This window comes from Peromyscus eremicus, chromosome 15 (assembly GCF_949786415.1).
Source record: "Peromyscus eremicus chromosome 15, PerEre_H2_v1, whole genome shotgun sequence".
Taxonomy (NCBI): domain Eukaryota; kingdom Metazoa; phylum Chordata; class Mammalia; order Rodentia; family Cricetidae; genus Peromyscus; species Peromyscus eremicus.
The window spans coordinates 36,134,307-36,156,883 of record NC_081431.1 but is presented as its reverse complement, the minus strand read 5'-3'; the positions used below and the strand labels follow the sequence as shown (position 1 = coordinate 36,156,883).

General features: G+C 42.6%; 1 protein-coding gene across 1 annotated transcript in view; it reads left to right on the top strand.

Moving 5' to 3' along the window:
• The window catches only part of Astn1 (astrotactin 1), a 214,955-nt gene that overhangs the window by 26,000 nt on the left and 166,378 nt on the right, over window positions 1-22,577 (top strand). The window contains exons 3-7 of the mRNA XM_059280177.1: window positions 4,614-5,007; window positions 6,854-7,000; window positions 8,000-8,107; window positions 12,150-12,299; window positions 13,268-13,459. Coding sequence (XP_059136160.1) covers window positions 4,614-5,007; window positions 6,854-7,000; window positions 8,000-8,107; window positions 12,150-12,299; window positions 13,268-13,459 — 991 coding nt within the window. The remainder of the gene's footprint in view (window positions 1-4,613; window positions 5,008-6,853; window positions 7,001-7,999; window positions 8,108-12,149; window positions 12,300-13,267; window positions 13,460-22,577) is intronic.

Sequence of the window (22,577 nt, the reverse complement as noted above, 5' to 3'; positions counted from 1 at the left end):
GATCTCTATTAAAGTCAGTAGAAATGATTTATTGATTTTTAAAAGAAAAATGTGTTTTAAAATGCCACTTTTTTGCAAGGGATTTGTGAATAGTTGTGGAGTCTTCATATAGTTCCAATACAATTGTATTTACAAAATGTTAACCATTTTGAGAAAAATCAATAAAATAGTCAGAAAACTCATGCAAAGATGAATAAAAGCAAAATAATGCTATACCATGAAGTTGGTTGTTACTTATTTTTAATGTTCACACTTTGTAACTTGTTGTTCATCACCTGAATATAGATGTATCTTAAAGTTTTGTTTTGGGTTTTCAATGCCATAAAACCTGGAGCTAAGACAAACACACTGTGACCAGAGCGATGCAGTCCAGAACACAAAGTTTGCCAACAACTCCTGCACTTGCCCTGAATCAGCCAGGTTGGACAGTGTGTTCTTGCCCAGACTGGAAGCAGGAGTCTGTCTGGACTCAGATGCCAGAGGGTATTTGTTCCTCACAATAAACTTTTGTTTGCAGGAAGATAATAACCTTCTTCCTGCCTTTCTTCCTCACTTGGTTAGCAGGAAGTCCCCAGAGGCCCTTGACCTAAGATTTGGGCCATTTTCATATGCCACCTCTTTTAGAGTCTTTGAAAGTAATATCCTAAGACACCTGTGACTTTCAGGTGTAAACTTTTCTATGAAGGTAGGAGAGCTAAAATAATAGATATTCCAATGAACTGGGCTTGTATGAGAATATAATTGTAACTGAATATGCCAGTGGACTTTCAAGTTCTCACTGTAGAATGACAGTTTATTTAGCTTTCTAGACATATGCCTTATTCTAATGTAACAAGTCTTTTTTATTATGAAGGGGCTTTACACTTCTACTTAGCAACTGACCATAGAATAGAGTATTTATGTACTTCAGAGGAATTTATACATTGTGAGCTTATTATTATCACAAAATCTCATTATTAGGTAACAATTACATATAAATATTGCACAACACTACATCTTGCATATTATTGTTTACATAATCATCCACAATTAATTGGTAAGTCACAGCAAAGTGTTGTGACATTTGTCACCAATTTGAATCATGGGAGCAAAGAATCCATATAGAAGAACTTGAGGCCTGAGAATCCTCTCCCCTATACTTGGGGCAAATTGCCCCTGGTGGCTGGAGCTTATTACTGGCAACTGGTTGCTAGAGAGCTGAGGTCATCAGTAGTCACAGTCTCTCCGCAGAGGAGACATTCTACTGAAGCAAGATTAGAGATACTACAGAGACAGGTTTAGACAGATTAAAACCTTGTTTTCTAACATTCTATATCTTATATGTTTTAGAGAAACAAACACAAGACATCTTTGGTTGAATGTCTGCACTCTAGTATATGGTCAGTTAACTGTACATGAACCTAACAAATGGCCTCATGAGAAAAGTATTGAGAGGATCTGGCATCACCCTCTCAGCTCCTCCAATGTTTTGTTTCTCTGGACGTTGGCTTTCTCATCAGATGAAGGGATCAGACCTAGAGATTTTCAGTGGGTCGCTAAGCGGAAAGACAACATTTATTTCTTTGTTAAAATTCAGCTAAATTTGAGGATCTAACAGCATCTTGCTGGCATGTAGTGATACATACTATGAATAATGTTATTTAAACATGGAGAAAATAAAACGTGAGAGAGCTGAGAGTTTGTTGTTTGTTTGTGTTTCTACCAACTAATCTTGGATCTGGGTTCTTAGTAGTTTCTTGGGAAACAGTCCTTTGTGACAATGTTCATCTGACCTCTGGCCAGCTAGATGTGGACGTTGGCTAGTTTCTTTTTTTCAATTTGTGAAGTAAGGATGGATCTAGGTACCCGCATGATCCCATTCTGTCCTTTGGATTTGTGAGGAGTCAGAGAGAGCTTGAGTGTCTATGGGCAAGCTCATGATGACTAAAGAATAATGGTCTGTAAACTCTGAGGCTGCAGTCTGGGAAGATGGACTCTATGGATACCACAGTAGATAAAGAAAGAGCTTGCTGCATGAGCATGAAGACCTGAGTTCATCCCCAGCACCCACATAAAATTCAGGCACTGTTGTTCTCTACGGTGAAATTTTGTAACCCAACCCAGCACAGGACAGGGCAGAGACAGGTGCATCCTGGGGGTTAGCTGGCCAGTCTAGCAGAAACAGGAGCTTCAGGTCCAGTGACAGATCCTATCTCAAAAATAAGGTGACTACCAATAAAGGAAGACACTCAACATTGACTGATGGCCTCCGCACATGCATGCCCACCATGTATACACCCTGCTCCCACATACAAAAAACATAGGCTCTGAATTAGTCACTGGGGCTCTATCCCAATCCTTCTAATAACACGTTGTGTGATCTTGAACAAATTATTTGACTTCCATGCCTCATTTTTTTTCAAACAACAGTGGGGAAACTCTGCCTCTTAGAGTTAAAACTGTAGAGTATTTTGAACAACTGTCTGACACATAGCAAACACCCATTAATGAACAGCTGCTATTGTTTTATTTTTGTGTGATATGGGCAATGAATCTATGGGCTGGATTTTACTGTAACCCTGTTGTGACCATATGTATGCATAATTAGTGAGGAAGGGTGGAGGGGCTCCGAAGGGACCCTGTGTAAGCGAGAAAGATGGTGTTTAAACCATTCCTCGGGGATTGATGTTTATGTCGCTCTTATGGCTCTTTAGGGAATAAAATTACCTCTGGCTTTCAGTGGCCTAATTCAATGTCTGACAACTTCTCTTGGTTGGGAAGTTATTCCTTCTGTGTGGCTTAATTACCTATTGTTACAGCTTCAGTTTGGGGTGAGAGAAAGGATAGCCCATCTGATTGTGCCATGAATATGATTGATGGCTCTGCTGAAAGCTACTGGTTCATACACAGATGCTTATTGTCTGTGGATTACTTCAGGGCTTGGTTCTATATAGTTGAGTGCAGTGTCCTCCAGGCAGGGTTCTGCTGTGTCTGAGATTTCTTAGTATGGACTACAGAGCAGGTAGCAGTTAGAAGGACCTAGAATACTTGAACTTCTACCGGGCGCAACCAGAACGTGTTTACTCTCTCTATATTTGCAGGAGAGATTGCACCAGGAGAATGTATTCTCAAGATAAAGTAAGAAAAAAATTGCAGAGCAGAAAGTTGTGTCCCCAGAAAGCCTCATGTCTTGGTGTGTCACTTAGCAGCTGACTCTACGGCATGTTTCTCTACCTCCTCATGTGGCCTGTTTGAACATGGTCGTAGTGTGTTTGTATGTATGCTTATATGCATATATGTGTTCAGATGGAGGGAAGTGGAGGATAGCCAAAAAGATTTACTGGGAGACTGTATTCATAAATCCAGAGCGTCATCATTGCGAAACTGGAAAAAGGGGGAGCTTTTAATTTGTTTGGGAGAATGTTCTTGAGCCATCTTCATGTGGGTGGGCCCAGTGGGAAATGATAGGGACTTTTTAGCTCTATCATATACAGTAGGTTGGCAGTGACTAGAGCCAAGGTCAGGAGGGGAGCCTTTTGTCACACCTTGGCCTAATGAAGTAGATTTGAAGAGATATTAACCAAAATAAAGGGATGAGCTTGACTGGGTACCCAAAGGTTTATGCCTGCGGAGTGCTGTAGAGGAGAGAACATGGCAGGCTCCCTTCACCTCTCCAAACCCTAGTGTGGCCTTGTCGCGATCACAAGCTTGTTCAACCACACTGAGCACTGTAGGCTCATCTCCAGCACACAGCTAGTGCTGTCCTGACTTGTAAGGACTGGCCTCTGAGGTAGTGGCCTCTGGATTTTTGAAAGTTCATCAGGAAACTCCTCCACCAGCCTCACTCTAGGATATGGTATCAGCTCCATGAAAGCAAAACAAAACTGTGTTCCTGCCACCCAAGTCATGTGCTAAGCAGTGGGATTTCTTCCCACAGTTGGTGCTCCACTCTGATGGATGTAAATGTGTCGATGGTTTTCACTGCTGGGCCAGTTATTCTGGTGGAGACAGTTAAGGTCACTCTGAGCAAAGTCTTGATGCTGTGTGATGTATTTGCGTTGCCCACATTAACATCATGACTTAGCCTAATTCTTAGCAACCACAATGAGCAGTTTAGTGGCGACTTCTTCTTTGTACAGACAAGAAATCTGAGTTTTAGAGTTGATAGGACTCATTGATTCAGAGATCCAGTGTTAGGATCCATCTAAAATTGATTGTTTTGATATGAGATGAAACTTGATGCCACCCCAGGCTGGCCACTAAAAAAAAAGCCCCAATTCAGCTTTATGTGTAACACATTTACCTTAAAAAGCAAACCCTTTTCCCCACTTCTGCAACTGAAAACCCCAAATCACAATCTTCCCTAGCCTCTATCTCAAATATTTGCTAAGCCAGAAACAACTAGATTCCTTGAAATGATGCGCCGAGCGCACATAGTTTCATTTCTCTCCCTTGTTGAACACCAGTGTCAGCAGAGTGTCCCTTGGTTGCTGAGTGACGCTTACTACAAGTGCTCAGCACATTGGGTTGCGTGAATTAATGAATGAGTGATGAATGGCGTTAGCAGATGAAGCAATGACACTGTAGAGCACTTATCTTTCTTTGTGCAAATACCTGATGTCCTGTCTTTCCAGGGTGGCATGATTGCTCTGTTGCTATCCATCTTGTGCCTGGTGATGATCCTGTACACTCGCAGGCGCTGGTGCAAACGTCGCCGGGTCCCCCAACCCCAGAAGAGTGCCAGTGCAGAGGCAGCCAATGAGATTCACTATATTCCATCTGTGCTGATTGGCGGCCACGGGCGAGAAAGCTTGCGCAATGCCCGTGTGCAGGGCCACAACTCCAGTGGCACCCTGAGCATCCGGGAGACGCCCATCCTGGATGGCTATGAGTATGACATCACAGACCTGCGTCACCACCTGCAGAGAGAGTGCATGAATGGAGGGGAGGACTTTGCCAGTCAGGTCACCCGCACCTTGGACTCCCTACAGGGCTGCAATGAGAAGTCTGGGATGGACCTCACACCAGGTAAGAATGGGAGAAGGGATGGGCGCATTTAGTCCTTGCTCAGATAGGCCAAATTGTAGCCAGCCAACAGCTGTTGTGTAGCAAAATGTATTGATGCCTTTCCTCAGGTGGGCAAAAATAACCTTTTTCATGGACTCCATCCCAACTGAGGAGCTATTAGCAGTTAATGGCTCCTGGGAGAAGAAGAGTCAGTTTTCTTCATGAGTGTGAGCCCTGGTAGGTTGCTATGTTCCAGTGGACAGTCCTACACCCACGTAATACAGGCAAGCACCAACTGGACTTAGTTGGATATTAAAAAAAAAAACAAAAACTCTATGAAGAGGACATTAAGATGACATTAAGTGTGTGAGAGGATATAGGGGGAGTAAGAATGGGACATGAGGGGTGGGTTTGATCAAAATACATTGTATACATTTATGAGATTCTCAGACTTAACAAAAACAACAACCTGTTTTCTTAGATAACTGGTTTTCTAATCCATAAAATAAGAAGCACAGTATTAGTGTAAGTTGGCTCCTTTTCCACTTCCACCCAGCACTGGGAGCAGAAAAATGCCTTTGCATGTAGTAGAAGTGGAGTTGAACCTTTTAGTGTACACTGGGCAGCCCCCAAGGAAGTGAGGTTGTGGCATGGGAAACCAACCTAGCTTGACTTCTTTGTGTGTCACATATTTGCACAGGCAACTCAATTCTTTAGTGACATGGAGTGTCCTCAGCTACCCATTTTTTGTTCGGTTGGAGTTTTTGTTTTGTTTTTCTCTCTGCCTCCTAAGATGTGGGCTTTGTATCTTCTAATTACATTACCTTGCCCCTGCTTCTGTGGTCTCTACATAGGATGCATTTTTTTTTTTTCAAAGAAAGTGGAAGAATGCAATCAAAGCATCAGCTCTTAGATGCTAGACATATCTATGGAGACAGTGGATAGAAGAGCCTTGGCTCCAATCCAGCAGAACAAGATCAGGGTCACAAACATGCAGAGAGGGAGGAGCTGCTCTTTTATGATAGCCCACCTCTCTCTCTTTCAAACTGCTATGAATAAGTACATCTTGAAAGGGAGCGCCTCAACAGTCATCCTTCAAGGCACTGCCCAGTACCTTCCTCTTTGAGGAAGACACATTTGATACTGCATACTGCTAAAGATGCACAGACTTTGGGTGAGGCTGCAAAGGTTAAAATCGCACAGCGGGAAATGGAAATTCTATTTGGCATCTAGAAGACGACCTTTATCAGTAATCATTTCCTAATACGATTTCAAGTCTGAGAACCTCAAGGTCTGAGAACTTTGAAGTCTGAGAATACGAAGGAGGATTCTCCAACGTGTATCATATTCCCCATAGTGCTGGTCATAGTACCAGGGCCATGGAATAGACGCCAGGAACTTCGGGGTTCAAACCCAAACTCCTTTTAGGGAGCAGACAGATCACACAAATGAGTGCAGGAGCTGGGGTTCAGTCAACAGGCAATGGTGAAGGCTGTCATGAAAGAGAGGCCACCTTCTATCTGAAGCACATAGATTCTATTTCTGCTGAAATCCTGTGCTGGCCAGAAGGAAAAAAACCTGCATTCTGCATTTAGCCAAAGGCTGGTAAGCAGTGACATTATCAATGTGGAATTAGCTAAATTGGATTTTCAATTGTAATCCTCTTACCTCACTCCTCCTGTAACTTTGTAGCCCCTAGAAAGCAGAGAGGAGTGTCATAGTTTCCACTAGCTTTTCACTTTATATGTTCCTCATTTCAATGCCCTGGACCCATCTACTCAGCTCATGTAGATTTTCTCACTTTCCTTCGTCTGTTCTCTTAAGTGTTCTATTTTTTTCCCTTTTGTCTTGACTTTTCCTTATCTAGGAAGTGACAATGCCAAGCTGTCCCTGATGAACAAGTATAAAGATAATATCATAGCCACGAGCCCCGTGGATTCCAACCACCAGCAAGCCACTCTGCTCTCCCACACCTCCAGTAGCCAGAGAAAGAGGATCAGCAACAAAGCAAGAGGTAGCCATGTCTAGTTCTAAGTCTCGAAGATGGGTTTCAGAATGTGGGTAGAGGCAGGGTCATTAAACCAACTACACATGCTGTCATACAAAGCTACAAACACACAGTCTTCTGGAGGCCAGATAAAAGCTATTCGCCCCCAAATTTAAGAGTGATTAAGTACCTTCATGGACATGAATGGTTCCTAGGAACTAACTGAACAAGTGTGCAAAGATGTGTGTAAATGGCTGTTTACCACATTTAAACAAGCTAAAAAATTGGAAATGGTTTAGATGCCCACCGACAGGGAATTGGTTAACTATCTGACACATCTGCTTAATGTCCAGTGACTTAGCATGCAGTCATTTAAAACGATTGTATAGATCTTTATTTGTTAATATGGAAGGTTGCCCGCCCATCTATTCGGTGGGGAAAATGAGGTTATAATGAAGGTATGGCACAATTTCATTTTAAAGGGAGATTAAAAAACCGTTTACCTGTTTCAGTATCAGAAAAGGACAGAGGGCATATATATAAAATGATCGAAGAATTTGTCTATGTTTTAGAGGGCTTGAAGGACATGTGCCCTGCACATATGGCTATCTACCTTATTTATTATTTTTGTATATATGTATATGTTCTGGAATCAGTAAAAACTCAGAAATATAGTGTCTTTCCTGCTCTGATGTAATTCTGGTCTCCTATTGACCTGAACGGAACATTTCCCTTTTTTTCTTCTCCACACCTGACTTCTGGAAGTCCTCTCTGACAAGCAGACATCAGACAAGTCCCTCATCATGGAGTCATGTTCTGTATGGAGGACAGAGTGCCATCAAGTGCTCTCATAAATGTTTGCTTCTCCAACAAACCTAGACATTGCAAAGCCCTGGCCCCTCAGCTACCTCTCCCAGACTGCCCATCAACCACTCTTATTTTTATTGATTTTCCAATTAGGCCTCACCCTATGCTTCCGTATCAGGTAAACTGAAAATGTCTACTCTGATTCTTTATTCATTTCAGCTGGTTCCGCCTTCTTGAACCCTGAAGGGGACTCTGGCACTGAGGCAGAAAATGACCCACAGCTGACGTTTTACACTGACCCCTCTCGGAGCCGGAGGCGCAGTCGAGGTAGGAATGATGGGGAGGAGTGTGAGCGTGGGTGTCGATGGGGAAGGTAGGGGCACAGAGGGCTCTGTGCACTGGAGCCAACTTCACCAGGAAGAATGCTTGGACCGCAGCTGGTGCTTCCTCCCAGGAAGAAAGAAGAGCCTAGAGTTCAGTGAGAGCGAGAATCATCTCTCCCAGATAATGGCACTCTCAAACAAGTTTCCAAGTTGTTTGAAAGGCTGTTTCTTGGTCAGAAGACTCTCAATTCCTTCTGGAAGACTCAGCAGTCATACTTTGCTATTCAGACAAATAAAGTGGATGAAGTTGGTTAAATGAATAATATGTATACTCCTCATCAACTCAGCTGCATTGGCCTTGGGGTTGAAGTAGTCTGAGATAGAAGAGTGTAGCTGGTAAGTTATCTAGGAGTTGAGAATACATAGTTTTCTTTGGCCTTTAAGTCTTTACTCAGTAGAATCTTGAGATCTAAGCCTCCAGACTCCTCATTTCTCCTGGCACAGTTTAAGAAACTGATCTGTTCTTCGCATTGACGCAGCTGTGCTTCGTGCAGCCTGTGTATGTATGTACTGCTGCAGGCTCATCCTTAGTGACTTCAGATCCTGGTGCTGTAGGCACCACTGTCCACGATTTTCCTGGTGTTGCCATTACCTCTGAGGGATCTCTCCAGCCAAACGCCAATGACCTCCAGCATCGACTCGCTGTGTGGTGCTGCATAAGAACAGAGTTCCTCCTCTGAGCATTGGTTCTCATGCATGTTGAATAACTTCTGTGAGGATTATGTCCTTTATTTGTTTTGGCAACTGATAAAGTTTATGAAATCACCATTGCTACTTTCAGATCTTTCCAATTGTAGTCTGCAATTTTTATAGAACCCCATCTCGGAATATGTTGAACAGACTCCCCTTGAGACACTGTGGAGGGTATATGAATGGGACAACCGTGTCATTCTGTATTCCGGTGTCTGTAGGCTTCCCGGTCTTTAGCATTTGAATTTTTCTTGCCATTGTTTTTTTTTTTTTTTTTTTTTTTTTTCCTGAAGAGCCAGTGGAGCTCTTAATTGTCTAAAGGTAAATGTTTCATTTTTCCTCAAGTGAGAATGTGGAGATGACAGTATCCCCCTCTCCCTTGATCCTCAAAACATTTTGTAGAACAGATACACAATCTAGGTTGTACCAAAGCAGGTTGTGTCTTGTTTTAATAAAGTCTTATTTGAGAAAACCTCTGGTAGTGAGTTAGTTGCTTTACAGCATAAAATTATTTGTTTCTTTAAATTACAAGCCCCTGAAATGCATCAACTGTCTACTGCTGTTAACTAAACTGTAAGTGGCTCAGGGGTGGAGCATTCCTAATTATTTTTTCAAAGTGCCTACTAAAGGATTTTGGCTATCATGTATGTGTGTAAGTGTCTGCTTAATTGGACTGGATACATCAATCAGATCAGCAAAAACATCTTACAACCTACCTCCTAGGGGTCAGCCTCTATGATAGGTAGTGGGAACATGAAAACATGGCACAATGATAAGGCTCCATCTAATAATATAAATAAATAAAATGAGTACTCAGAAGCGATAATCCTTAATTCTACACGGCAGCAGTAGGAGGCAATAAAGAAGAATTAGAACTGAAATATAGGCAATGTATAGAATGCCTTGAAAAAGAAGTCTTGGGTAAGAACATTTCAGTAGAGGAATGGAGTACATAAAAAGCTCTGAGGACTCCAAGAAATGTGGTTGTCAAGGAAGTGAGGGAGATGGCAGGTCTAGTCAGGCTATAAACATAAATACACAGGGAAGGGAGAGATGAAGCCAGAGAATGAGCTAACTACCAAGGCACAAACCTGCCATGCTGTTGCAATGGCACTTGCTTCTGTAAATAAACAGGAAACCACTGGAAAATTTGAAGGCAGGCAGGGATGCTAGATTGTGGGTTGATGATGCACACAGAGGAAAGGGACAAAAAAATATCAGTTTTGAGTTATTGCAATCTCAGGAGAGCAGTGGCAAGTGCCTGCAAACAGTGATGACATTGTGTGATAAGAGCTGTAGCAGCAGGGTGCAGTGAGGGCTAGAGGAACAAGGGGGAGTGAGAATCTGTTCCTGAAGGTTTCTGGGAAGTATTTTCCAGAAGCTATTGTTTGAGCTGAATCTTGAAGAGTAGGTGTGGACCAGGATGACAAGGTGACAAAATGGCCTTCTGTGAGGGAAGAGATAATATGTGCAAAGTCACTGGCATGGAAGCAATGGTCTCATGAGAAAGCTGAAAAATCGTTTACTACAGTAAAGTCTAGGGTGCATGTTTGTGGCTTATATAGGAAAGAAAGCTAAAAGATCAGCAGAATCCAGGAAGTACACGGTTGTGACTAGATAGGTATTAGCTCTATTGTGTTAGCTCCTCAGTTGTGCTATGTGGAGGCCTCCTCTTGAGGCAGTAGAGATGCTAGCTGAGAGCCAAGGGGTGTGTCTGTGAGGGCGAGACGGGTATTCCCAGAGTCCTAATGTAAGATGAGAGAATGGAGGTGAAATTTTAAACAAAATCAAAACAAATAAACAAACAAAAAACAAAAAAAAAAAAAAAAACAAGCCCACATAATTAAAGTCCTTGGTGGTAAGAAAGTGTGTCTTGTGAACAAGTCGGGAGAGAGCTGGACATAATGGAGTTGTTTGAATTGAGAAGCTGTCCAGTGACAGAACTATATCCTGGACAATGGAAATAGGACGGAAAGCTGGGTTTGAGAAAGGTGACAGCTGTAGTTTGGGTTATGTGGTATTTTAGTGCCAGAAGGTGTTCTGTTGGTGGACCTGCTACAGAGGCTGGGCTGGGTTGATTTCTAAGTGTGAGGAAATGGACCAGTGTGAATAGTACCTCTCCTACTTGCAAGAACCAGAGGCAACTGGCAGCCTCTGCATCTTGTCCTCCTAACAACCCTCCCTACTGTCCCTCGGGAGACCCCACACAGTGATAGATGGGTGGTCATGGGCCCCGAACTCATCGCTGTGTTTCCTGAGAGCAGTAGTTCCCAAAGCTCTATCCTTTATAGAGGGTTGGTCCTGGACGTACTCTGCAGCCTTTTATAACAGCTACTTCATGATGCCTCGATTGTTATTCAATGATATGAGCCATGTAGAACTCTGAGCACAGATGCCTGACACATAATGACCATTTTGTAAGTGTTAGCTGTCACAATTAGGGTCATCTCTTTGAGACTTATTTCCCTCTTCTGCAAAGTAGATAGTCACTCTGCAGGCTCACAGGTGTATTATGAACAGACAAGTATTTAAAAGGAAATAATGTACAGAGATGCTTAGCACAGTTTCCTCCCATAACTGGACTTATATTACTATTAATAATAAATATTAACATAAATAAAATTCCAGAAGACCTATATGTTTTTTTGCCTTGCTTTCTTACCCTCCCACATGTATCCTGCCTCCATGTGAAAGATCCCTCTACTTACCACCACTTCATCCAAAAGCAACAGGAAATTCAGCCCTCCAAATGAGCAAAGCAAGCTCTTCCTTTACCATTCCTTCCCAAGGTGTCTGGACTGAGGGGAGGATTCTGGTGTGACAGCCTCATCTGCTCACCCATAGGACAAGTGCAAGCTTGTAGTAGGGGAAGCTCCTCCTGAAAGCCTGGGTTTACATTGTGGGAGCATGGCCTTAGAGTGCCCTCTGCGAACAGTAATGGGACTGCACGATGGGGATTCAACAATTTTGCCTGCAAGAGTTTGGAACTCAGCTAGGGAAGGAGAGGGAGAGGTGTCCCCTTTGTGACCTCTTGTGAACGTGACCCAGTCAAACCGCAGAGAATCTGCACTCAGCTCACCACTACTGCCCTTAAGGGCCCCCAGCTGGCCAAGTTCACTTCTACTTCAACAGGTGATGTCCCCAGGGAGGCTTCCTGAGGTTGCATAGTAGAGATGTTTTCTGATCCCCGTGGGTTAGGTCTGTCAGACACCTCCCTTGTTTGCCAGCAGAAGGCCGAGTCGGACAGTCAGTGCCTGAATTATCACCACTGTGTCTTGTCTTTGCCTTGCTTTCAGTGGGCTCACCCCGAAGTCCTGTGAATAAGACCACCTTGACCCTGATCAGCATCACCAGCTGCGTGATTGGCCTCGTGTGCTCTTCTCATGTCAGCTGCCCTCTTGTCGTCAAAATCACCCTACACGTCCCGGAGCACCTGATCGCTGATGGTGAGTTCATTCTGCCAAGAATGTGGCTGCTTCTTCAGTGATAGGCAGTTTTCAGGCTGGGCAAAAAAACCAGAAAAGGCAAGGGTCACTATCGTGGGGAGGAGAGATGTGCCCAAAAAAGTAGGAAAGAGGTTACAGTTAGGTTGTCCACAGATGATCTAAGAAATTGAGCTAATAATAAACTGGATGGATTATCTCCATTTCTCTATGACCATTCTCTGTTTGTAAATAAAAAAAAATGCAAAGCACACAGGCTATAGGTGGGCGGACATCTTGGTCCTTTAGTATTTGAGGAAGGAAAAGCTAAGTGGAGCAGTAGAGGTGTTTAAGGATCAGCCATGGTTTGCCTTGCTTTGCCCAGGTGAGAGATTGCTAACTGTGTTAATTTGCCATAAACCTAGACCTCAAAAGCAATACTTTACTTTTATCCAGGAGAACCCCAGTATAATGAGGGAGTACCAAAAGTACCGAGAGCCCATAAATCATTTAAGTCTACGGCACCTAATTGTCTTGTTAATGTCTGTTCTCTGGGTAGCTGCAAGGCTGGAAACAGGTGGGGAATTTTCACAGCATTAGGGGACCTGCTATTTCATGGCAAGCAAAGACAAGCAGTGAGTGGGTCCCTGTTACCTGACCCAGTGCCAATGCCTTGTGGCTAGGTCTGATGGAGCCATGCCATGATCACCACAGAGCTATTCTGTCCCTCTCTCCCTTAGGAACACCCCAGCAATATGGAATGTGGCAGGGCAGTAGGGGATGATATAGCTGGAAGGTTTAATGTCCCTGGGCTCACAGCAGTCACTGTGATCGCAGAACCTCCATCTGCTGATGCCTTGCACTAGTATTAATGGTAGGCTAGGACTGTGGAGTGTAATGATCCTGGATTAGGGTGTGCTCTGTCTCTGGTGACTTGTGCTCATGTATTGTATGTGCATCCGCAGACATGTTTCTTCTCTGTCACCCTGTAGGTAGCCGCTTCATCCTTTTGGAGGGGAGTCAGCTGGATGCCAGTGACTGGCTGAACCCTGCCCAAGTGATTCTCTTCTCTCAGCAGAACTCCAGTGGGCCCTGGGCCATGGACCTCTGTGCCCGGCGGCTCCTGGACCCTTGTGAACACCAATGTGACCCCGAAACTGGTAGGCAGGAGCACCGGGAAGCGGGTAACTGTCAGAGAGAGCATGCCTTTTGCAATCACTCCCTTGAAATTCAGATCATTTCTCCCAATTTCATTGTCCACTTTCCTTTTCAAGCATAGACCACCTATGGATATCACCATGTGGTTGAGCCACTGAGCATAAAAATATGCAATAGTCTGGCAGGAGCCTGGACAAGATCTTAATTGCAGCCTTACTCTGGAAAGGCCAGTTTGGAATAACCTCCATAGCCCATTTTGTCATTATCTAGCTACTGGGGCTAGCCATTTTATAATTGCAAAATTAATTCATGTTTATTATAAAAAATAGTATAGAGGAAAATGATAATCATCCATATTTCTGTCTCCTAGATAAATCACTCCAAAACTTTTTATGTCCTTTCTTTCCATCGCTAGTCTATGCATATTTTTAAAAAGATTTCCTGGAAGCATAGGAAGTCTAGTTGAGTTTTCCTGAATTTGTTTCCTTAATATTCTATCATAAGAATTCTCCGTACTCATAATCCTCAGTAACATTTTAATGGTCATTTGCTGTTGCATTGTACATCTGTATCATAGCTCATTTAAACAGTCTCATTACTTTGAATTTAGAAGGCTCTAAATTTTTTATTTTTATAGCTACTATTAAAACAAACCTCTCCACAAAGAAATGTAGGGCACATGGGAATTTATTTTTCTTCCAATGAATCTTAGAGATGGATCACTGCACAAAGGCTGTAGACATGTTTAAGTGTGTTACTCCATCAAGCAAGACAAAGGTAGCTCTGAGTAAGGCCCAGATCCAGGTGGTGTGAAGCGGGGCTGCTGCCTTACCCCTAGAGCATTGAGTGCTCAGAAGCATGGGTCTCTATGCCAAATAAATTTACACTGTGGTGGCAGGAAAAGTGTTCACTCTTCTTGTTATCATGGCAGACTATCTAACAGAAACAACTTAGAGAAAGGATCTATTTTGGCTCATGGTTAAAGGAAACACAGTCCATCATGACGGGGAAGACATGGTATATGGGGTTTTACCTATGGTGGTGGAAAGTGGTGTCATGACTTATTATGTATTTATGACCAGGAACCAGAGGACTCTAGCTGGAAGTAGAGCTAGCCTAGAACCTTTAAACCTTACCTCTACTCCTATGACCTTACACCTGCCAGCTAAACCTCATGTCCAAAAGTTTCCACAGCCTTCCACCAGCTGGGGACCAAGTATTCAAACACATAAGCCTATAGACAACATTTCACATTCAAGCCATAACAAGAGGGTCATATACAGTAACCTCTACACAAAGACCATTTTCAGGAGCTAGAGTATACAGGTGGAATCTTCCCAGAGAAGTTGAGTAGTACTATAGAAAAAAGGAAGGAGTTGTGAACCAAACCCTCAAGATCTTTGTCTATCATGTGTAACTCCAAAGAGAGAGGCGGGGTCTCCAGCAAGGCCTTTTTACAGACGTGGCTTTGTGATATACAATGTGCATTTTGTTATACTTCAGTATTAAATCTCTTTAAGAAAGTAGCAGGTAACTGTGGCATCTAAAGTTCATGTTCTTAGGTTTTAAACTTATTTTACGTGGGCCCATGACAGAGATTCTAGGTCCCCATATGGAGGAGAAAGTACAGCGCTGTCAACATCTGATGTCTAAGACGGTGCTTACTTGCTGTCCCTCCTACGCTGTCAGGCAAACACCAAACCAAACAGATGGGCTCTGCACCATGCCCAAAAGCTAGTGTGCTTGGAAGAAATTAAAAAGGGCTCATCTCCGAGGTGGGAACTCTCCATGTAGCAGAGCTGGTCTTTGATATCCTCGTTCTCCAGCTGGTTAGGATTAGGAGGATTTGGGACAATCTTAGCTGTTAACCTCACTTCTGAGAGCGACAAGATCTCCAGAGGATCTTACATGCTTCCTCTTTGCCTTGAAAGAAAATAAAGGGCTTACAATTACACATGGAAAGGAGAGGACTAGGTGTTCTACACTTGGGAGGGTTAGACATGAGCTGCCTTATTACTTTACCTAATATTTGATTATCTGGGCCTGATTTAACCAAAGTTCCCTGGCTACCTATAAGAAGAGTTTGTCTTTAACCTATCATGAAATGAGAGCAGAAATAAGGTTGTCAAAGGTAACATGATTTAACAGGTATGCCCAATCCAACACATTTGTCACTCAACTCTTTAGGAGGCAATCTGTACTGAGCATTTCTGTTGAGTGTGCCAAGAAGCTGGTTGTCTCTACAAAAGTCCTCCTGTCTACTCTTCAGCCCCTTCCAGATGTCTAATTTCTAATCCTTCCTACAAATGACTTTGGGAAGCCCCTCCCCTGCAAATGGTTTCCTGGTATCTATGATAACTAATGAATTTCCAACTAGAAAGTCACAAGGGATACCAAAAATAAGAACCCAAGCCCTGCAACAGAACTAAGGTACATCTTCATTTGGTGTGGCAGCTGAGAAATGATGCTGTGGAGCCTTTCATTTTCATTAATGCTGGAATTGGAAACCCCCCCTCCCATGCTGCTTCTCTCTGCACATGGATGATGTGGTCATCCCACACGCTCATCACTAAGAAACTTTATCGCCTCCCACACTCCATCCTAGAGTCTTTCTCCAAAGAGCTGAGTGTGGGAATTGGCTTCAAGTCAAGTCGACGTTATTTTTTGCAATCCTCCAGCTAGCTTACTTGGAAATGTCAGAGTGTTGGGACATGTGCTTTCCCAGTCGAGCTGAGGGGTCTGCCCATATGGATTCATAGGGCTGTGCAAATGCACTTGTGTATTTTTTCACGCAGACACACGTCCCCATAAACACACAAGCACACAAACACAGATGCTCAGGCACTGGGAAGGAGCAGCCTTTGGTGCCTGGAGCGCTCCTTAGGCAGCCTTCCTAAAAGTGTCCCAAAGCAATGTGTGTATTTACACATCATCTGCACAGGACTCCACACTACCAGGTGTAAGAGACAGAAACATGGACTCACTCCACCAGATGCCCACATCCTCTTTTCCACAGTCTATAGATGTGTGATGTTGCATGGCAAAAGAAAGTGAAATGGTGTCTAGAATTGAGGTTGCCTAACAACTATTGTTACAAAAGTAAGATTCTCCTAGATTATCTGGATGTCCCAATTCAATGACAATACTTCTCAAATGTTGAAGGGAGAACAGGTCAAAGTACCATGATGAAAGCATGATTCATCAAGGTATTGTATACTTTGAAGATGAAGGACCAGTCATGAACCAGGAGAGCAGGCAGCCTTTAACAGGGGGAAAGTAAGGAAGCAGATTCTCACTTATATCCTCTAGAAAGGAGCATAGCTCTGTAGAGACTTACTCTGTAGGCACTTTGATCCTAGCCCCATAGAACCCATATTGGTCTCCTCTGGCCTATAAAGGCATGACACAATGAATTGATATTGCTTTAGACACTTGAGTTTGAGATCGGCTACAAATACACCAAAGGACCAAAGAGCTAAAGGAGAGAAATGTGTTGTATTCCCTCTTCCTATGCCACCATCATAATCTCAGAACTCCAAAAGATGTATGAGGTCCTATAAAGGAACCAGGGCTATAGGAAACTTGCTGGTTTATTTCAGTTCCAGCCTTCTCCTGTGCTTACATTTGGACACCATGTTACCTGTGAGGTGTGTAGTTCAGAGACCAGCCTGGACAATATTAAATTGTCACCGGTAAATAATCATCTGAACTCCTCAGACCTTCTGGTTATGTGTGGGTATGCTTGAGAAAGGAGAGACAAGACATTTGTATTGCCACTTGCAGTCTCTGCTGAGCACTGTGATCATCTTCTAGCAGGTATCAACTTGTGAGGAGTCAGTCCTAGTACCCGGCTATGGGAAGATTTAGGATGGTTTTAAGTTAGGTTCAGATTGCTAATGACTTCGCCCAACAGACTGTGGTCCATCTCCCCACTGCTTTGTAATGACAGGTGGAAAATTTTGGCAAAACATCATGCTGGGTAGTGTTTATCAAGGGCTCATCATGTTATTGTCACCGAGCTTAGACAATCAAAGCTCCCTTACAGCCCTACAAAGTAGACAGTATTTTTATCTCCACTTCAGAGAGATGTTGACAAACTGGCTTAACCACAGCCTAGTTAATAGCCCAGCTGGACTGTAAGCTCAGGATGCATGATATACCAGAATTCACATGTCTGGTCATTTTGTGATGTTTCTCCTCATGTTGCCTTTCCGGAAGGAAACCTAGATGGTAAGCTTAGGATTATTCTCTTTCCTCCTGGGTGGCTGTTGAAAGCCTCAGTTTCTGATGAGGCCTCTTGCCAACTGCCAATCTTCTTGTCTACGCTGCCAGACTGGCCACTCAGGATCATCTCTGGTTGAGTTGGGATAATCACAAAGCATTAAGGCTGTATAGCTTAGTGTCTACTGGATCCTGCCACAGGCTGACTTTTCCTGTGATTTCTAAGGGGAACACTTTGTGGTTGTTTGTTTTCATTTGTTTCTGGTGGCAGACTACCTAGTTGCACAGACTTTTCTCTCTACTCATTCCAAGCCTCTGTTCTGCCATATGAGCAGCAGCAGAGCCCTGAGACACCTGCTTCATTTCTCATTTCTCAGCCACATCAATTCTGGCCACAGCCTCCATTGACTTTTTCAAGCTATGCAGCATTTTTTTTTGTCTGCAAGGACCACAGGCTTCCATGAAAACTCAAACTTGAATGTTTTAATATCTATCTAGTATGTTCTTCCCCAAACCCTACTTTCCCATATGTTTCTATGGCCAACACAAGCAGGTCAAAATGTATCAATCTGCTGAGAGGCATGGACCAGGTTTCCAGACAGTTCAACCTCAACCTCTTTGCTTGCTCTGAGCCATTACATGACTCTCCCTCTGCACTCCATCTCTCTCTGTCTCTGTCATTGGGCATTTTTTTTAACCCAGTTAAACCAGAGAGCTCAGTCCCTGTTTTGTTGCTATAACCTAGATTGCATACTCATTCCCAATTCACTTCTGTAATTCCATTAAAGCCTTCTTCCTTCGCGGTGAACTTTAGCATGTTCCCTGTCTTCTCCTACAGAGTTTCATGGGAATCATTCAACCTGGGCCTGCCTCTTTTCTGCTAACTCCCACTGGTAGGGAATTATTAGACAGTTTGGTGTTATCCACATCCAGACAAACATTTCTCTTTTTAGACAAGGGACAGCCGTTCCTCTTTAATAAAAGCCAACCACTACTTGAAGCAGTGTGATGACTCAGGTTTTACAATGAAATAAACTTTTGGTGAGCCCAGTCAAACCCAAGGAACCCTAGCTTCAAGGTCTTTCTTAATCCTTAGATGAGATTTGTGACTGTAGAATGGGAAGTGAGCAAATGTTCTGTCTGTTCACTATGAAAGGTGACTCAAGGTGTTTATCCTCAAGGTACCAAGCACAAGTAGGTATGGAGGTCGCTATCCCTTGCACCAACATCTTGCCGTGGGCTTTCTTCCCTGACAGTGTGATCCACAGAATAGCTCCTGCAGCCACTGTGACATGTTACACTTTCCAGGCTGGGCACTTCTCCGTGGCCATGACATGTCTTTCTGTTGGATTCCTATGTACACCACCACAGAGTCAGTGCCTCATGTGTTCTCTGCCATCTGTCACAGCAGATGCGGAGACTGTAACACTTCGGCTTAGGAGGGCATCCAACACCCTTGTGGGGTCTTTAAAATTCACAGCTAACAGTCGGAGTCTGTGCTTACATGAAACCCCTCTTAAAGTCAAGATTTAGCAGTTGGTTTCCATAGTAACTTTCCTCATCAAATCTGAACTCCTTACAGTATAGATGGCCAAACTGGTTTGAGGGGGAATAAAGAAGAGGGAAGTTTGGTGGATTCCAGAAATGAGGATCTGTTGAGAGGCAGATTTTGGATATCCCCAAACTCTAGCCTGGCATGTTTGAAAATTCCCGATTCTCTGACTTTGGGTGGCATATGCCATTATATGGGGAAAAGCTTTATCTGTTGCCAGCAGTGTGTCCCCCACATGGTAATAAGTGATAGAAGCTTCATGTGGAGATAATGACCAGGAAGGCAATTTCAGAAGGTAAATGCATTGTACAAATGGTAGGTATTTACGTCATTAGGAAAATAGGTCTCTGCTTGAACTCAGAGTTGTTACTGAATTTATTTTTACATGTTTTGTGGTAACCAGATATCAAATGTAGAAGAAGCTACTCTTTAATTGTTAATCCTTAGTCCTAGACAAGCTATCCAGCTGAGGCTATTCTTGTTTTGTGTTTTTTGTTTTTGAGTCAGAGTCTCAGATAGCCTAGGCTGGCCTTAAAGTCACTCTGTTGCTGAGGATGGACCTTGAGCTTTTTATTCGTCTGCTTCTACTTCTGCAGTGCTGGGATTACAGGCATTCTCTACCACGTCGAGTTTGTGTGGTGCCAGGGACGGAACACGAGGTCTTGTGCATGCTGAGCAAGTACTCTACCAATGAGCTACAGCCCCAGCTCAAGCTGAGACCACTCTAGGAATCAGAATGCTGTGCTTGACACACTCCTATGATTACATCCTGTTTCTTAGCATCCTATTCATGTCTAATTGGTAACAAGGACAATCAGAAGAGTATATTTCCCACAGGAAAAGATATTTTTGAGCATTTAACTTATTATTTGGCTTAGATATCTTTGTATTTGGGAGTATAAATATCAATAAATTTGCTTTTTTTCCATTTTGTGTACTATGATATATCCTGTGTATGCACATGTATACAGGTATGTCTCTGGGTGTTCATGCAGAGTCTGGAGACCCACTTCAGCTATCTTCTTTTATTGCTGTCTATACCTTTTTTCTTTTCATTGACACAGGGTCTCCAGCTTAATCTGGAGTTTATCCCTTCTGGGAGAGTTCTCTAATCTCACCTGTCTCCATCTCAAGAGCTAGGGTTACAAATACACACTGCTATGGCTGACTTTTATAAGGATGCCGAGGATTCAAGGGCAGGTCCTTATACTTGAGCAATAAATGCTGGTAAGATTAAAAAAAAAGGGGGTAGAAAGTGAATTAGGTACATTTTATACTCACCAAAATAGGCTAAGTAATGGAGTTTTTGTCTGAATCTGTCAAATGTTAATGAACTAGACATTATTAATGAATGTAATTCTTGACTGTATATATTGTATATCCTTATTGTACTTATTGTATGTAGTTTTTTCTTATATTAGTTACAACTTTATTTTATAATTTTAGACAAAATGGAGGAAATGTGGTTGATACATTGTACACCCTAATAAAGCTTTCCTGGGGATCAGAGAACAGAACAGCCATGAGATTAGACATAGAGGCCAGAAAGTGGTGGCACACACACAACTTTAATCCTATCACTTGGGAGGCAGAGATCCATCTAGATCTCTGTGAGTTCAAGGCAACACTGGAAACAGAGCCAGGCAGTGGGGGCACACACCTTTAATCCCAGGACTTGAGATCTCATTACTTTGCTTGGGAAGGACACCAGCCTTTAATATCAGAAAGTGATGGCAGGAAGCAGCAAGATATATAAGGAGTGAGGATCAGGAACAAGAGGCTTTTAAGCCGTTCAACTGGGAACCTCAGGGGTGAGGACTCAAAAGCTTTCAGTCTGAAGATTTATGGAAACAGGATTGGCTGAGGAGTTGTCAAAGTGAGGTTGGCTATGGCTTGTTCTGCTTCTCTGATCCCTAGGAAAGCTTTATTAGGGTGCATAATATATCAACCACCAAACACTTTACCACTGAGCCATATTCTCAGGTTAAACATTTTAATGATTTAACTTTAAACCATAATTTGATAGTTAATATTGATTGTCAACTTTACAAGATCTAGAATCATGGAAGAAACAAGCCTCTGAGTATGTTTAGAGGGGATTATTTAGATTGGAATAATTGAGGTGAGGAAACCTGTCCAATAATATAACAGGTACTGTTCCATGGGCTAGAGTCCTGGGCTGCATACAAAGGATAAAGCCAGATGAGTACCGGCATTCATTGTCCTTTGCTTCTTGGTTGTAGACACAAACTTCCTGCCACTGTGATGGACTGTACGGATGAACCAAAATTACCCACAAATTGCTTTGCCTACTATTTGTCACAACACAGAACAAGTCATTAATGGCCACAGTATCTATGGAAAGTCCACCTGCTTGAGGAGATCAACCTTATCCTTACCCTGTATACTTTATATTGTGCTTTCTTTGGAATTCTGAAGGTGTAAAGCCTTATTCTCCTTTTACTTTACCCTAGAACCTGCTTTTTAAATCTTATTTATCTTTCCTTTTATCAAAAAGTGGCCATCATTGGCAGATTTTACCACCAGCCACTTAATTTCAAGCCCTATTTTCTGACATTTCACTTTAATCTCCATGGTCATTTGTAGCTATAACCCAGTACCAGTGAAGGTAATAAATTTGGACCTAAAGTGGATTAGTAGGTTCCAATATAGCTTGTGATAGTAAAATCAGAATTTGCCATACATAAAATAATGTACTGATCTCTAATACGCCTTAGATTTATCTAACACTAAGAAGTTACCCATTTCACTACCCCCACCATTACATTGAGTTCAGTGTTTTAGGATGGAGATTAAATGACTATTATTTGGTACAGAAGCCCTGAGAGACAATCGCCTAGACGCAAATCTTAAAATTCATGAGCTAAATTCTTAAACAAGAACTGCCTTGCTCACACTGTTCACACTCTTCTCCTCTAACTATCAGATGCATTCTCTCCATTTTTATTAAGTTTTATCTTCATAAAGAGGAAATAACATTTAAAGCTGTTATTCTATTTATATCCATCTTAAGTTTCTCTCCCTTGGGAGAGAAATAAACTGGATGTGTATTGTCTCCTCAGGATTTGGCACCTTTGTAAATTTGTTATTTACTAATTTCAGGAAATCACACTTTGTTATTTCACTGGTTATAAATTAAATAACCAGCCATTGAAAGATGAAGAGCAAATGTTTTAGTGCAAAATGTCACAGTGGCTCAGAGACAAGTAGCATCATATATGAAGGCAGCCACATTAGGAAGCAACAGCTACTGTCCTCAGGATTGGTACTCAACAGAACAATGGGTGCTAATCCTTTAGAAAGTCTCAAGTTTGCGTCTTAACTGGATGAATGCTGTGCAACCCTGCCTT